Source organism: Leguminivora glycinivorella, chromosome 22 (assembly GCF_023078275.1).
Source record: "Leguminivora glycinivorella isolate SPB_JAAS2020 chromosome 22, LegGlyc_1.1, whole genome shotgun sequence".
NCBI lineage: Eukaryota > Metazoa > Arthropoda > Insecta > Lepidoptera > Tortricidae > Leguminivora > Leguminivora glycinivorella.
The window spans coordinates 8,602,424-8,620,139 of NC_062992.1; the positions used below are offsets into that span (position 1 = coordinate 8,602,424).

At 37.9% G+C, this 17,716-nt stretch overlaps 1 protein-coding gene across 1 annotated transcript in view; it reads right to left on the reverse strand.

Moving 5' to 3' along the window:
• Positions 1–249: 249 nt before the first annotated feature.
• LOC125237762 (PHAF1 protein CG7083) overlaps positions 250–17,716 on the reverse strand; it is a 38,194-nt gene continuing 20,727 nt past the window's right edge. The window contains exons 2-11 of the mRNA XM_048144937.1: positions 16,544–16,626; positions 15,256–15,383; positions 13,360–13,519; positions 9,764–9,859; positions 8,764–8,911; positions 7,569–7,783; positions 6,691–6,815; positions 5,571–5,760; positions 4,114–4,209; positions 250–2,088 (exon numbers count right to left, since the gene is read on the reverse strand). Of these exons, the coding sequence (XP_048000894.1) occupies positions 4,123–4,209; positions 5,571–5,760; positions 6,691–6,815; positions 7,569–7,783; positions 8,764–8,911; positions 9,764–9,859; positions 13,360–13,519; positions 15,256–15,383; positions 16,544–16,626 (1,232 nt within the window). The 3' untranslated portion in view covers positions 250–2,088; positions 4,114–4,122. The remainder of the gene's footprint in view (positions 2,089–4,113; positions 4,210–5,570; positions 5,761–6,690; positions 6,816–7,568; positions 7,784–8,763; positions 8,912–9,763; positions 9,860–13,359; positions 13,520–15,255; positions 15,384–16,543; positions 16,627–17,716) is intronic.

Consider the following 17,716-nt stretch of genomic DNA (forward strand, 5'->3'; position numbering starts at 1 on the left):
AATTACGCATACTTCGACTACATGTGGTCAGAAAATTTAATTTGTATTTAGTGTAATTAGTTTATACTTATTATATTAAAAACAGATATACAAGCTATGCAATACATCATGTTTTTATAGGATTTGCTATTTAATTACTTTATTTCGAGCAGTGACCCAAAAAAAAGTGTCTCTTCCACTGGGTCACATATAGATTTAATTGTAAATGTTTTTTTTTTAAATTATTCCCTTAATGTAAAATAAAAATAAGGATCTTTATTCACGATGGCCAGGTTAAAAACTCACAAAAGTAGAGCTAATAATAAGTATGGCATTTCTTGCAAAAAGCAAGAAAAAGTTGATTCACCCATATAGACTCTGTCCGTCATGTCACAATGAATATCGATTGTACTTTTTGGTTGTCGATGTTTTATGTTAGAACTTGAATTTGAATCAAATTTTGCTTCAAATTTTGTTTCAAATTTCGAATCAAATTTTGCTGGTTCTATACACCACTGATGGTTGGGTACTAGAAATGAGGCATATATACTTCGTCCTATAGCAAAATCGTTAACAAAGCTAAAATCTCTAGAACATTGTAAAATTCTAGCTGTAGGTATACAAAAAGTAATTTTTATAACGTTTTGGTTTTTATCACGTTCGCTTGAAATGTTGATATGACAAAATTATATTGCACACACATTTGTGACTGCTACGTGGCATTGACACACACACACATTCGTCTACACATAACGACACATAACAAAGCATGTCTTCACAGTTATACAATTACCATCAAAAATTGACTATACAAAGTGCTTTACCATATCCGAATAGGTTGATTCAACAGTTTACAAACGAACATTGAAAATGTATACACAACCTTATAGTCTCTAAGAGACGTCTATACACCGAGTTTTTTTATGCACGGTGTATGTACAGGTTACTGACAATAATGTACTTTTACACTTTTTTTTTGGCACTGAAGCTTTAGTAGTTTCATGTGTTCTGCCTACCCCTTTATGGGATACAGGCGTGATTTTGTTTATGTTTTATGTATGTACACTTTTTTTTTATACCACGTCGGTGGCAAACAGGTATACGGCCCGCCTGATGGAAAGCGGTCACCGTAACCTATGGACGCCTGCAACTCAAGGGGTGTCACGTGCGCGTTGCCAACCCATTAGAAACCTTGATACTAAAGTCGATTTTATGGCGGGTAGGGGCCAATAATTCAATGTATCTCTTTCTATCAGAAGATCGGCAGAAAGAGATAATTGCAATCGCTACGGATCGTATGCTATTGGCATCTTGTCTACGCGAATGGAATTTCTGATGGTAATTGCACAGGACACTATCATTCAATATTTAAAATTATATTTATACGACCTAAATCTATATTTTTAAACAAATAAATAGTTATCCTAAGACAAGAGCTTATTATTTATTTAAAAATATAGATAAAGAAGTTTTTTTGATTTAGTTTCAAGCTTAACTCTTCGATTCATATAAACTATTGACGAAATCGAAAAGCAAGACAATATAAAAAATGAAAATACAAACACATAAATAAATAACGTCATAGTGAGGCACATTACTTATAATCCTTACACATTTATTAATAATTAAAACCATAAAAATAAAAAAAAAACATCCATGGCATATTGTGGTGTTGTCATAAGAAAAATATTTTTTTTACACTTTTTTTCTTCCACACGCAATAGCAAACTCCTCAAAATCATCTTTTTTTTTAGAAAAAATACATTGATTTATGATCCTTAATTTTAGTATTTCAAAAATATTTACAACAGCCTAATTCTATCTCATGATTCGGTTTAAAAAAACAAATTTGACTAATTACTTACACGTCCATCTATGTCGAGAAAAAAAAGAATTAAATAAGACTTATGCACACCGTCTGAGATCTGTCACTCACTTAACTTTTTTTAGTTTTTTTTATCACATTTTTTTTTCAATACTGTTTCCTCTTAGGTGCTTTATCGGGGATATGTTGCTTCGCGGCGCATGGCGGCGCCACTGTGCTCTTAGTGGAGGATTAAAAGGCGACTGAATGGTTCAGGATGTGTACAAGCCTTCGCTTGGGGAAACCTGGAAAGAAGTTGCGATTTAAAAAAAATACTTACCGCATTTTTATTTGTCAAATCGAGGAACAATTTTTTTACGAATTATACTAGTTCGTTAAGGCGAAACGAGATATGCCTTGTTTTTTTTATCCCCCGACGCAAGAACGACAGGGTGTTATAAGTTTGACGTGTCTGTCTGTTTGTCTGTCTGTGGCATAGAGTAGCCCCCGAACGGATGAACCGATTTAAATTTAGTTTTTTTTTTGTCTGAAAGCTAAGTTAGTCGGGAGTGTTCTTAGCCATGTTTTATGAAAATCGGTCTACTATGTGGCGGTCGGGGGTTTTTTCAAAATTTTTATTTTGTGGTTAGGTTATTTAGAACATACTTGTATCGCTTAACTTCAAACTCAGTTTGATGACCTGATGACCTGAGGCAGAAAAGACTTCGGAACTAGGGTTGCAAAAAAACGGTTTTTTTTCTGGCTTGAAAAAAAAAACATGGAAAAAAAACCTTGAAAAAAAAACAGTTTTTTTTCTGGAGTATGTTTTTTTTCTAAAGTACGAAATCTCAAAATTTGCAAAGCAGTTAATACTTTTATACGGTTTTTTAGACTTAATGTCAACTATTAAACGAATTTAATCAAATAACTTTAATTTCTGGTCTTATACTTAAAAGTAACATTTACGAAATCTGTAGTTGGTAGTTATCACTATTTACTGTTGGCAACACCACCGCCTCTCCACGCTGCACGCAGCATCGGGGATTCCCCAATAAACGTTTGTATACTGAATGTTAATCAAATTAAATGTATGTTTTGTTATTGAAACAAGTTACAAGTCTGAAAAAAAACCATATTTAGAAAAAAAACCATGGTGCTCGGTTTTTTTCATGTTTTTTTTCATAATTCTGAAAGAAACATTTGTTTTTTTTTCGGGACCCACAGCCATCAACAGATTCGCGATTCACCTGCGATCTCTGTGGCCGGAAGTGCCGTGCTGCCATTGGACTTTACAGCCGTAGAAAAAGATGCGCCGTACCTCCGATCTCTGTCGGCGCACATACCTCGTAAAAGTCGCTGCAAAAATCATCTGTTAAAGATGCTGTGGCCTACGATGATAAGGTTGATACTTTTTCATTTTATATATATTTTTATACAATAATCAATCTTAAAGCAGAATGGATTTACCCGGGTTTGAAGTAAAAGCGACACATTCACTCATTGTCGATTGGTGGTCCAACGATCATAAAAACAATGGGCGCTCTAGGGTTGCAAAAAAAGGTTTTTTTTCTGTCTTGAAAAAAACATGAAAAAAAACCGTGAAAAAAAAAACAGTTTTTTTTCTGGAGTATGTTTTTTTCTAAAGTACGAAATCTCAATATTTGCAAAGTAGTTAATATTTTTATACGGTTTTTTAGACTTAATGTTAACTATTAAACGAATTTAATCAAATAACTTTAATTTCTGGTCTTATAAAAGTAACATTTACGTTACGTACGAATGTTAATTGAATTAAAATGTACGTTATTGTTATTGAAACACGTTACAACTCACGAAAAACCGTTATTGTCGTATTATTTGTTCATCTGAAAAAAAACCATATTTAGAAAAAAAACCAGGGTACTCGGTTTTTTTTCATGTTTTTTTTCATAATTCTGAAAAAAAAATTTGTTTTTTTTTTCTATTTACAACCCTAGGCGCTCCAAGCTATTATCAACATCCATAGAGGCACGTTTTTGACTAAAATTGTAGTGAATCTTCATCACATCACTCCTACACAACAGGTAATCTGTTAAGTGTAAATAAATACATTGATCATGTACGTAATTTATATAGCAACGAGCTCTTTTTCTCAGAAGATCTAAAGAAAAACGTTGATTTAGCCAAAGTAATAAAATGTAATAAAATGAAACTTGTAGAATGTACTAGTTACACTTAACAAAATCTAACTTGTTGTTTGAACCAAAGAGCACGTAGGCGCTATTTTAACCAAAAAACTTTTTGAACGAACATGAAAATTGGTTGTTTTTTCTCTCAGTGAGTGTAAGTACCTGGTTGTGTCACGCGATAGAGTTGACAGGGATGGCGGAGCGGCCGCCCTCCGGCTGGTACAGCGTGATCGATGCGATGTAGTTATTCGACATCACCTGCAACACACAAACTAACATAAGTCACAATAGACTAAAGGGAAAACCCGTAACAGAAGGTAGTACCGAACGGATTGGTAAAGTCAGTTCAACCTTACTTGTCCAATAATGTAAACAAACGAAACGTCAAATATGGTCATAGACAATTACTAGTGATTGGAAGTGTCGATAAAATGATGTATTAACGATAATTTCGCTGCTGACGTATATCTATGTTAAAATCAAAATTTAATTATTTTTCGTCACATTTGCAACAATTTTGTAAAAAAGGCTAGTTCAGTATTCATTTTATAGTACCTAGCATTAACATTAATACAACAACAAATATCAAAATATACTGATAGTTGAATATTTATTGTAAAGAAAGGGTAGGACATAAAACGTAAAGTAGTCGGTTAAAAAAATCTGATAAATTGTTGCAGTTAATATTAACGCATTTTTTTCAAGCAATACAAACTCAAATGTTAATATCGATCTTTCTTAATGATAAGTTGTCATCCCAACATTACGATTCGTAGACCCTAGAAGAACATTCGTAGAACCTAGACTTCGTAATGTCAGGAGTTTTGGATGTCATCCGTTAGTCATTGCAATTATTGATGAAAATCTTTTTAGAAATGATATTTTTCAGTGTTTTTTTTTATCGATTTCAATACTTTGTTAGTTTGTTTAAGTATATAATAACATTTGAAGTGATGATTAATGTGTAATTCCAGAGAAAAGTGAAATAATGCTTTCCAGCAGTGTTTGTTTACATGATTGGACAAGTAAAGGTGAATTGACCTGACAATTAAAGGTGAAACTCTGTTCAGTACAACTGGACGCTCGCAGACGCGAAGGACGCGAGAAACGGACTCCCATTTAGAGTAGGCGGTTATATTGAAGACATATCAAAACGAGTTTATATGGCAACAATGGTCCGAACTTGTGGCACTTATAACATTGCATACCTCAAATATGATGTCCTGGTATCCGTAACAGAAGGTAGAACCGAACGGATTGGTAGTATTAGTGTAAACTCTGTTCAGTAAAACTGGTGGCACGCAGACGTGAAGGGTGTGAGAAATAGACTCCCATTTAGAGTAGGCGGTGATGTTGATGACTCATATCAAAACGAGGTTATATGGCAACAATGGTCCGGACTTGTGGCACTTATAACATTGTATACCTCAAATATGATGTCCTGGTATCCGTAACAGAAGGTAGAACCGAACGGATTGGTAGTGTTAGTGCTTGAAGCCCGGTTGAGGACCACAGGGCGCTCGCAGACGCGAGGGGCACTCACTAGTCACTAGAAGTACACGATTATATAGAAAGAGTTTTAAATATTGTCCAAACTTGTGACAGTTAGAGCACTGTACCTCAAATATGATGTCCTGGTATCCGTAACAGAAGGTAGATCCGAACGGGTTGGTAGTATTAGTGCTTGAAGCCCGGTTGAGGACCACAGGGCGCTCGCAGACGCGTAGGGCGCGAGAGACGGATTCCCATTTGGAGTAGGCAGTGATGTTGACGGCTCCCACGCTGTCTACTAGCGAATTCGGCTCGCATCTGGAATTAAGAAGGTAAGTAAAACTTATGATGCGTTTGTGTTTTATTTGCTTTCATTTTAAAACAACATCAACCCAAGATCTAAATGATTCATTTTAATAATTAATACAAGGGTATATCTACTAACGAAGAAACACCCCCCTTCGAATTATAACGTATTTAAAATGTTAAGGCATAACTTGCATAGAATCTCCCAAAACTATGAAACACGAAAAGGAAAGTACCTGAAATATCGTAGATAGGATATAATGTAAGTCAAATATTTAATATTGACCCTGTCTTTTAAAATACTACGTTATTTAAATAGAATGTATTGTTTTTTGTCCATTCTTTGATTCTTACTATCATTAGGTACCATTTACATTTTGTCTATCCTCGTAAGGCCCACCATAGTTAATTTTCCCAATTTGAATTTGAACCTTGTTCTATAAGTGAATTGGTAAGAATTTCGTTTGTTTCAAAAATCAATTGAACAATGGAAAGTCTACTTTATTTGGTTCATGAAAAATTCAAATTAGATTGAAACAACTATGTACATTGTAATGTACATTGGGCCTTACGAGGCTACAAGGGTTCGAGGGTTCACAAATTTGCCTATGGATTGAATGGTTCATCTAAATCATATTAGTAATATTAAGTACTAGCTTTTGTCCGCGGCTTCGCTCCCGTTAATTCGAAAATCCGGAATGCTCCATACAAACTTCCACCCCCCCCCCCCCATTTTGGGGAAGTGGGGGGTTAAAAAGAGACAAAAAGCAGCCTATGTCACTACGTCCCTTCAACTATCTCTACTTAAAAAATCACGTCAATTCGTCGCTCCGTAGTGCCGTGAAAGACGGACAAACAACAAGACACACACACACACTTTCCCATTTGTAATATTAAGTATGGATAATGTAAGAGGATGTTATAAATAAAACATGTCCTAACTTGTCGGGCTGCACGGCTAGCTCAAATTCGCAGCGATGGTACATGTTGAAGTTGTAGTGCCCAGGATAGTTGGTGTGCAGTACGAATTTCTTCACCTGGTGCGTGCTTGCATCGAAGAGGATGTCCTGAAATTTAATATACTATTTATTAATCTAGTTCAAAACTTTCCAAGTAGTGAAATTGAACAACATCATGCGCGGATCCAGGGGGGGGGGGGTCATGACCCCCTGGAGCCTAGGTTAGCCATACAAACAGACCCCTCTGGGGATAAGTTCAGAACAGTGACATTTATTTAGTTATATTTGTTAAGAAGAAAGGTTTTCGAGATTTTCACAATTTTTAAAATTGTAATACTACTTAAAATTTTAAAAGTGTGAAAATCTCGAAAACCAGGCGACTTTTACTAAACCTAAAAGTCGATTTTCTGGACCAGTATAAGGTGCCCTTTTGGTGGTTAAAAGGTTGTCCATTAATTACCGGGCACCCGGTATAAGTAGGATTTACATACTGCATAAGTACTAAGAATCGTACCTCGATTTTGTAGCGCCACCTATTAAATACTATCATAATTACACTGATGATGCCTACAATTTTTTTTAAATGCGTATTGACGTGATGTCATTATTTTAAAATAAAGAAATATGTCATTTGTTATTATAGAAAAATAAAAGCACGCAAAAATATTTGGGGAAAATATGATTTCGGCCACTTCCAAACTGCGAAAAGTTATCTAGTTTTAAGCTTAAAATGCCCATACATTTCAGGGGTACGTTTTTGTATTGTACGGGCTTTGTTAGTTCAGTATTAAATCGTTCTCTGTTCTTACCTTACTTTCATATCAGTGTTTATGAAAATTACTTATTTTTATTGTCACTTACCAATCCCAGCGTGAAGTAGTTGAAGAAGTAGTCGGTGGCGGGGGGCGCGTGCCTGGGGCGGCGCGCGGGGGGGCGGTGGATGCGCATCTTGTCGTCGTGCTTGTAGTACAGCCGCGCCGGGGCGCCCAGCGCGCGCGCCACCGCCTGGCACGAGTCCCCGAAGCGCACCACGCGGCACAGCGCCAGCTGCACTGGCTCCAGCGCGCGCGACGTGCCTGCCACATCAAAAAACACGGTATAAAAATGTTAAACCTCTTCCGACATCCATACGAGTTCTTTTTTAACCCCCGACGCAAAAACGAAGGGGTGTTATAAGTTTGACGTGTCTATCTGTATGTCTGTCTGTGGCATCGTAGCTCCCGAACGGATGAACCGATTTAGATTTAGTTTTTTTTTTGTCTGAAAGCTGAGTTTAATCGGGAGTGTTGTTTCATGAAAATCGGTCTATGTCGCAGTCGGGGGTTTCTTCAAAATTTTAATTTAGCGGTTAGGTTAGCATACGGTCCGCCTGGTGGAAAGCGCACACCGTAATCTATTGCAGCGAAACAGGGCGCCTCTGACTTTGGTTTTCTTTCTAATTACTGTATGTGGTATTTTCTGGATTAATTTGACATTCAGTAAACTTCTTTCCATACTTCTTTGACATGTTCTGACCATATTTTTGTTGCATATTGTAAAATTCCATGTTTGACTCGCGTAAGTAAGTGATGGGAGGATACAGGTGTCCATAACTTTCTGTTTAATTTTCATATGCATATTACTTTTTAAGACATCTTTTAGACCCTAAAATCTTCTCCAAGCATTTGTTATTCTTCTTTCAATTTCAAGTTCATTTCTTTCTTTTTTAAAGGAAAACCTTCACTCTCACTCCTTTTTGCTGTGTACTTAACACAGCAAAAAAGAGTGTACAAGTTCTAAGGAGGGTTCGGGTTTCCGACGACTCAAAGGACAATAGACAGAACAAATTAGTTCCGTAGGTCCTTCCGTCACCAGCACACCGCACCCTCATTGAGCTCTGGCAGCCTTACTCACCGGCAGGAACACAACACTATGAGTTGAGTCTAGTGCTATTTGGTACACTCGTAAGTTGCTCCAGTTGAAGATCCTCGGAGAGGATCGAAATTTTTCTCGACAGATTTTTTTACCAACTTCTTGAATCTTGGGAAAGCTATAAATAGTAAGTAAAAATATATACCTTCAGTGAACATGTGTAATCTTAATCCACGAGTGCTCTGCGGTGAGCGGAGGACATCACAGCGCCGCAAATGAAGCTGTTGCCGGTAACAGGACAGAGGGAGAGGGGGGAGAGGCGCGCCGATAGACGCTCCTACACTGCTGCTTGCCTGGTAACAAACATAACATAACATACAATCACGCCTGTATCCCATAAAGGGGTAGGCAGATCACATGAAACTGCTAATGTTACAGTGCCACTCTTGGCAAATAAGGGGTTGAAAGAAAACGACACTGTGACATTGCAGTGACAGGTTGCCAGCCTCTCGTCTACGCCACAATTTAACCTATATCCCACAGTCAAACAAATAATAAAATAGTACATTACGATACAAGTGCGTAAAAAGGGAAGTTCGAAACGAGTGGCATTAAATTAAAACACGACCGAAGGGAGTGTTTTAAATCGACACGAGTGAATAGATGCTGCTTCCAGTAGTTCCACAGGAGGAAAATCATTTTATTAGATTCACCTACTTCAATTTCAATTTGACTTTATTTATGGTCAAATTACTTTACCCACTGGTGGATAAAATGCGTTTTTACCCGCTGGTATTAAAAGACAAAACATTTGTTTCAGAGCTAGTGAGGTGAAAAAAATATTATAACTCCGCCGCAACGATTTCAACTACTTTACGTCACAGGGCCTTTAGATGCAAGAATCAGGGGCAGATTTTAGAACGAAAAACAAGGATAAACAACAAATCACATTTTTCTTTTATTCATTTTTAAAACATGTAAGGACACGAAAGGAACAAATCGCATACAATTAGCTCGCATAAATACCTAACGACACAAAATCGAAAAATGGCACAGTAAGTACAAAATAGCTCACGCAAACACGACGGCGGCCGAAGGCAAAATGTGTTGAGCAACGGTTTTCAACGGTTTTTATGAACTATGATAGTCGCGGTAGCAGGGATAGGCTTGGTGTTGCCAACATTACATATTATTCAAAGGTGTACCTGGTGTTGAGATCCGTAGTAAATGGTAGTTCTAGCGACGACGGGCGAGCCGCCGTTGGGAAACTGGAGCGAGCCCAGGCCGTGCGCGTAGCCGGGCTGCAAACATACAAACAACTTAGTTGCATTCTGCAAAGAAAGAACAATTCACAAAACAGTATGAGTGCTGAAAAGTGATAGGCATGCTCGATAGATGGCGCTACCTCTGTCGGTCACTTAATGAAATTATAGATGGCGCTATCTTTGTCGGTCACTTAATGAAAACTAGGTACAGCTACCAGGGGCTCATTTTTCAAAACTGAAAGTTACAAGTTACAAGCGGAAATCTCTTTCCAACTTGTCGTATTTGTCGTACTTGTCGTATTGACTTTTAACCACTTGTATATTGTAACTTGTAGCTTCGAGAAATGGGCCCCAGTACCTACTTAACGCTGATTTGCCATCAACAGGCTAATGGAACGACAGACTTCAAAAGCTAAACCCATTACGTAGGTACTATATATCTGTGTCTGTTTGTATGTCCGTCTTTCACGGCAAAACTGAGCAAAGATAGTTGAAGGGATGGAGAGTGACATAGGCTACTTTTTGTCTCTTTCTAAAGCGAGCGAAGCCGCGGGCAAAAGCTAGTAGTCTATATTTATAACGTCTTAACGGCCTAGCCACGACAATGGTCTAAGGCGGCGAGCGGGGCGGCTGGGCTGCGCGGGAAACGCGCGCGGGCGCTAGCCATGCCACGTACTTTTAGAATCGGCGGCAGGGCTCTGGAGCGGCTCATATTTAAAAACATGTTTTTGACTATTAAATATGACTCCAAAGTGCATAGAATGCTTTAATTAGTCAATTACGTTTTGTACAAGGAAATATGTTTGGTAACTAAATACAGGACATTTATTTTATGGCTAGTTAAATGATACTTAATATAAATAAACACTCAGAAAAAATGAAGAGTATAAATACGAATAAATACTATACAAAAATAGGATTGAAAACATTATTACATTCTACATACGCGAAAGTACATTTAAATTTTCAGTAAATAACGGTTTCGGGTTCAAGACGCTCATAATAAAAACAAAATCTTTTGTTTCGCGCGGAATCGCTAGACCCATCTAGCCGCCTAGGCCGGCCGCGCCGCTCCAATGTCGTGGCACCGCCCGCGCGGCGCGCTACAGTTGTTCGAGTCGCGCGCCGCCCAGCGCGCCGCTGCCGCGGGTAGGCCCATGAAACCCGCGCGCGATTTCGAACAGCGGCGCGAGTCGTGGCATGCCTCGCGCGCGCTGCGTTGTTGTTTTTGTGACTTACCGCTTGCCGCTGCCGCAAGACGCCTTAGACCATTGTCGTGGCTAGGCCGTAACACGTTCGCGGACGCGTATTCTATAGCATACGTTTTTGTACTACTTCTGGTGACGCGTATGCTATAGAATACGTTATTTGGTTTAAATTTCTGCGCCTGTTTGCTTAGTAATCTGCTTGTTCACAGTATAATATTATTCACCAACATTTCCTCTACCATTCACTAGAATCATAGTATGCATACTGCAACATTACATAGTTTTATCGCAGTTAAAAAATGTGCTGTGGCGTCACAAATCGAGTTCACCTTTTTGTGACGCGTATGCTATAGAATACGTCTTTGTATGGAAATTTCCTTAGTAGCCCCGCGAGTGTCACCGGGAGTTGGCCCGTGAAATGTGACCAAATTTCGAGCGCAAACGCAATTTTACGGATTGTTTAAAAAATCATAAGTAATGATTTTTACACTTTCTATATAGTTTTGTGATGCGGTTTTGTTAACAAACATGTCCACTATCGTTTTATAATAATACACCGTGGTTTTGGTTACGATAAATTAAGAAAACCGAGGCATGTTTATACCTATTATTCGAGTAATTTCTTTCGTACTTAGTCATTGCTTTGCTCATATAATTGTGAATTAAACCCTATTTCTGGTTGATATTGACTTTTTACGTTAAACTATGTATTTTTGAGTGAATTTTGTAGGTGTTTAACTCCTTGGACTTGGTTTAGATGCTTGTAAAAAAGTATATAAAGCTGGGCGAATCATCGCGTAGTGAGAGGTAGTGGATGAGTTCTACCCAGAAATCATCGCACCACACGGAGGCCTTTAGCACCTATACAATAGCAGGTTTGAACAAACATTATTCTAGTCTCAATGACGAAACGGGTGACTACAGTTCTGACGAAAGTTGGGTACTCCGAAAGAGTCTGTAGGAGATACACATTTAGACAATTCTTCTTGTACCAAAAAACTCTGTATTCGTGAACAAGCTTTATACTTTTATTTGTCGGCAATGTCGGCATCATCCCCGCAGCCAGAAACACTAAATGTTTTATTTGATATGATTCTACAGAATGAATCTGCTGTATCACCATCTATGGATCGTATGCTATAGCATACGGTGTCATATAAGATCACATTTTGACTCAGTATTGTGTCACGGTATGCTATAGCATCGTATGCTATAGCATACGGTGTCACATAAGATCACATTTTACCTCTGTATTTTGTCAGGTATGCTATAGCATCCGAATGCTATAGCGTTCCTCGTCACATAATAACCCTAATATAAGGTGTCTAAGGACAGGTATGCTATAGCAGTCGAAAAATTCCCATACAAAATATAAGTGTCCCAGAGGGGTGACTGAGCGTCCGCGAACGTGTTAATAGGCTACTTGACCCTTTTTTAAAGTCTATCTTATATTATTAATTACTGTCCAATTAACCAAAAAAATAGTACCATATTTTATTATGACTTGAAAACCGCAAAAATCATTTATAAAGTATATTTTCACTTTATCAGGCAAAAATAACATTAGCCATGTTAATCTATAGGTTGTCTGAGCATGACGTAAATCGAATTGAACACGAAATTTTCTGACATTTAAGTATGAGGCATATTTTCAGTTCATCATGTCAGTGATTGACTCGACATGAAGTTAAGTTGGGTTCTATGACGTCACTACATGTCTGACAGCGTTTTCGGTGGCCAAAGTTAAAAAAAATATTACACACATTTTTAATCGAAAATATGTAGCCCACAGCCCACCATACACTAAAAATACCCAAAATCTATAAACGTTGGTTTCTTATGTCAAATACTACAGTAAATAATTATTTCTTGTGCCAAATTCGATAAGAGTCTAGTAGCCTATTATCGTATCACAGGGAACACTTCTTAAAACACACAACAATGCTCCGCCTGATCAATAGATGGCGCTAACTGTTAGTCATAGAGTAGTAATTTTGTTTCATTTCCAAATATCCCTACACTACTTACGTCAAATTTGCTATCGACAGGGAAATAAAACGAAAGTCCCTTGAAGTTAAGCGCGAACAGGTGCCTCTGCGAGTCATAGAGACCAAAACAATGTTTCACCTGCTCGATAGATGGCTATTAGTCATAGACTGATAACTATAAGACAAACCTCAAATTTGCTATCAACGGGGAAATAAAACGATAGTCCCCTGAAGTTAAGCGCGAACCGGTGAAACTGAGTCATAGAGACTCAAACAGTACTCTAGCTGATCGATAGATGGCGCTAACAGTTAGTAATAGAGTAATAACTACATTACTCACCTCAAATTTGCTATCAACGGGGAAATAAAACGATAGTCCCCTGAAGTTAAGCGCGAACAGGTGCCTCTGAGAATCGTAGAGGCCGGGGTGCGTGGCGCCGAAACAGTGCTCCACCTGCTCGATAGATGGCGCTATCTCTGGCGAGTTGAAGCACATGCCGCTGCAAGGAAAAAATAACTTAGTGTTACAAATAAGGTGCATGGTTTTAATGAGTTGAGGATAAGTTATTGGATACCGGTTGACCTTCTATAAAATTTAAATTTGTGTACGTTTGCGTTTAGTTACATCTACACAGTTGTATAACAAATTCGGTTGTTTTATTTTCTACTTTTGCTTTGACTTATTAGGGTTCCGTACCAAAAAGGTGCAAAAGGAACCCTAATGGTGCCGCTCTGTCCGCCTGTCTGTTTGGTCCGTCTGTCACATTACGAAATATCTCGAGAACTACTAAAGCTATCAACTTGAAATTTGGAATAGTTGTGAACATTATAAACCTCTACAACTTGAAAGTATTTTTTTAATGTATTAATTTTAATCGTAGAAAAAGGCCAAAATTAAAGGGGGGCATTATATCCAGATATATTAACTTTCACTTATTACATTAGGATTGAAAGAGCTCGCGATTCTGAATTGAAACACTTGATACCACATATAAATTTTCAAATCCAAAAAAAATTTTGAATAAAAAAATGGCCCATTAAACAAATTTTTTCAACTCGTTTTAGTATCATTAAAGTCATTATTAAACTCTTTGCCCCTTATTCATAAAGTTATCAAGCCGATAAAGTTCGTTTGTCCTTTTCCGACGTTTTGGTGTGATAGAAAGGGACAAACGAACTTTATCGGCTTGATAACTTTATTGTGAACGTTTATGAATAAGGGGGTTTAACTTTACAAATAAAAATAAGTCTATCTAATCACCGTAACAACAGTCACTAATGACAAAGGTCATTACACCTCTTATAATCGATGTCATTACATGACTGTAATGTCATTGGGGCACATAACCTGATAGTAACATCGGCTCATTTCTACGCATCTAGTAGGTAGGTCACCTTCATTTAAAACTAGCTTTTATTCTTGGAATAATATTTATTAATGATAGATCGCCTGATGGTAAGCGGTCACTGCTACCCATGGACATCCGAAACACCAGAAGGGTCGGAGACGCCAAACCGGCCTTTAAGATGGGTGCACGCCAAAAGGAAACCCTTTTTTGAAGGTTTGATGGTCGTATCGGTCCGGAAATATCTCAGACGACAATTCATTCCAATTTAACTGTGCGCGGCAGGAAGTTTCTGGAGAAACGCACAGTTGAGGCCTGCCAGCCTTCTAAGTGATGGGGATGGAAATGTTTGTAAAAAAAAGTTGTAAGTACCCATTAATTTATTACAATATTCCTTTGTTTTGAAGACCGTTTGGCGTAGTAGGCGTAATCCCCAGCGCATAGGTATATTTGTGATATGGGCACTGATTGTTTGTTCCTGAACTTCTTGAGTCTTGCTGTGGGAGTGTGGGACTTAGTAAGTCTATAAGAATGACATAATTTTGACGTATGATTACCTTTAATTACCTGGCATAATATATTGTACTGTGTTTGACTCAGACCAAGATAAGTTCGCAACAATTTTGATAACTGTAAGCGGGACTGTCAAAATCGTAATCGTAGCCAATCGTTACTTAGTCCTGATTTGACGGCGTGCGAACTCGCTCGCGATTTTAGTTATATTGCGGGTTGTTTAGGTTATATACAATTTTGTACAGCCGTCAAATACCGTAATGTAATAAAACTCGTATGCGAGTTCTCGTACCGTCTAAATTTTTATTTATTTATTTATTAAAGGGCCCTTATTCTAGTCTAGTAGATAATCAGTCGCAAATAGTGCTGGTACTCACCTATACCTAAGCTTAACTAGTTTCATATTATATATCTCTATGATCTTGAGCCGCTGGGCCACGGGGTCAAATATGAACCGAATGCCGTCCTGAGGCATATTTATCACTAGGTCTACGTTTAGGGGATTCTGAAACAAAAATAAATAAAATTAGAACACATTAACTGAGACTTTAGTAATAAATAAACTGTCATTAACATTTATTAGCGGGCCTACTTGTCTTGGTCCCCCAGGGGATGACGACACCATAAAAATAATGGCATTCTGTTTAGTCCGTCAGTTAGATTGTTCAATCGAAAATATGTGTTCAGTTTTTTTAACTGAACATATTTTTCGCTTTTTCGAATAAATTAAATACCTAATACAAAGATACAGAGCATCAAAGTTCCGAAGTGGCTTGTGACGTCATTTCTAAGTAAAATAAAAGTACCTAGGCGTGACGTCAAGCGAAACTTCAGCGCACTGTACCGTCGTCATTTTTCGTTTACGAGAAAAATTAAAAAATATGTGTCTAAATATTTTGAAAAGGAGTCAAAGGGAGCCTTTGTCCAGCAGTGGGACACAATGTAGGCTTGTAATAATATTTATTTTTTGATAATCTAACTGAAGGACTAAATTTTTTTTAGTCGTCTCGCCTATAGCGTTGGGCAGATAGAGTGGAGGTAGACCTCCGTGAGCTCGGCGTCGGCAAAAGATGGCGCGATACCGTTCAAAACCGAGCATAGTGGCGTGCTCTTGTGTTGGAGGGATTTTAAATGTTAACGGCTCACAACTTGACTTCTTTTTTACAAGCTTTTATTCAACTTGCCTTGAAAAATATTGCTTTTAAAATTAGTATCAAATTATAATTGTAATTGACATTTCATTAAAAATCATACTCGACGATCATAATATAAATTCTTATAGATTAAGGTAGAATAATTTATAATGTAATTTTATATTATGAAATAAATAAATCTAAATCTAAATCTATGTTAAGTATGTTAGTGTGCGTCAAGACATCGAAGCGAAATTTGACTCACTTCCCGGTTTCTGATTGAGCTGAAATTTTTCACACATGTAAATCACGTGACAATGCAATATTATGGTATCATGGAGCTCATCTGATGATGGAGCATAAAAGTGGTCATAGGAACTCTGCCATGAAACGTCGTATCCCCATCGAGTAAGGGGTTTTTAGAAACGTCTCGGAGAGCAGTAGATAACTGTCGAAAGAAAGGTACAGTCGGCGATAACATTTTGTGCCAAAAATTATTTTTTTGCAAAAACTTATTATGTTTTAGACATACCTGATCACTATATAGTACTTGTACCCCTCTTATTGTGCCCACTTGACTCTGTATGATGGCCACTGACTGAGAGAAATGCATCCCTGGAACATATAAAACATTTCATGTTAATATACCTAACTCTAAATATATGGTACAGAGTCTGTTGGAACAGAGAAGATTCATGGGAATGTAAGAGGCCTTATACAAATATTTATTTATTTACCATCCCCACTTTAGGCGCACAAATTTACAAAAAGGACGTACAAATGGCGGACTTCGCTTGGGCATTCTCCCAGGCAACCACTGGGCTAAACAGACAGCTTCGCCTGGGGCGGTCTTATTTTAAAAATTAAATAAGACGTTTTTAATTTTAACGTTTTTTACACAAGTCTGTATTCATCCGTTCGCAATAAACCTGCGTCGCCTGAGTGGGGATGGTACCTGTAACAAAGGCGAAGAATTGAACTGTGAGGCTATTCTATTTATACTCTGATCAACATTTGTTCAGTGACTTTTAAAAATTATGAAGTCTTTAAATTTTTAATTTTTCATACAAAATAAATATTAGCTTCAATGTACGCCAATGGTGGTATGTAAATTAAGTGACAAAAACGCGACCATGATATGACAATTGACACCGCTGCAGTTCCGGGTTTCAAAAACCTAGGCATACTTATTTAATATGCGATATAGGGAGCTGTTTACTGCTTTAATATATGTATTATCAAAGACATATGTAACTCAGTATAGACGGATAAAGTCTAAGAAAAAAACGTACCTCAAAGCCTTAGAGAAAAAGGTACGGTGACCTAGATGGCGTTACACCTTTGGGGAACGCTCGGCTACATACATGGCTCTAATATTAATATTTGACATTTTAACACATATCAAGCTAACAATATGGGCCACATTGTCAAAACTGACGTTCAAAAGTTTTAAGCTTGTGTCGAGAGATGGCAGTCTTTGCAGTGTGATTACACGTTTTACAGTAAAAGCTCGGCCACACATGCGCGTTTTGATAGCGTAGACGGAACGGTAGTGGAGCGCAACGATAGCGGTGCGCCGGACGAACGCTGGCGTTGCGCCCAGCGGACGCCGTCGGGAACTAACGAGCGCGGATTGCGAGCGGAACGCCAGCGTTCGCCGGCGCACCGCTATCATTGCGCTCCGCTGACGCTACGCTATCAAAAC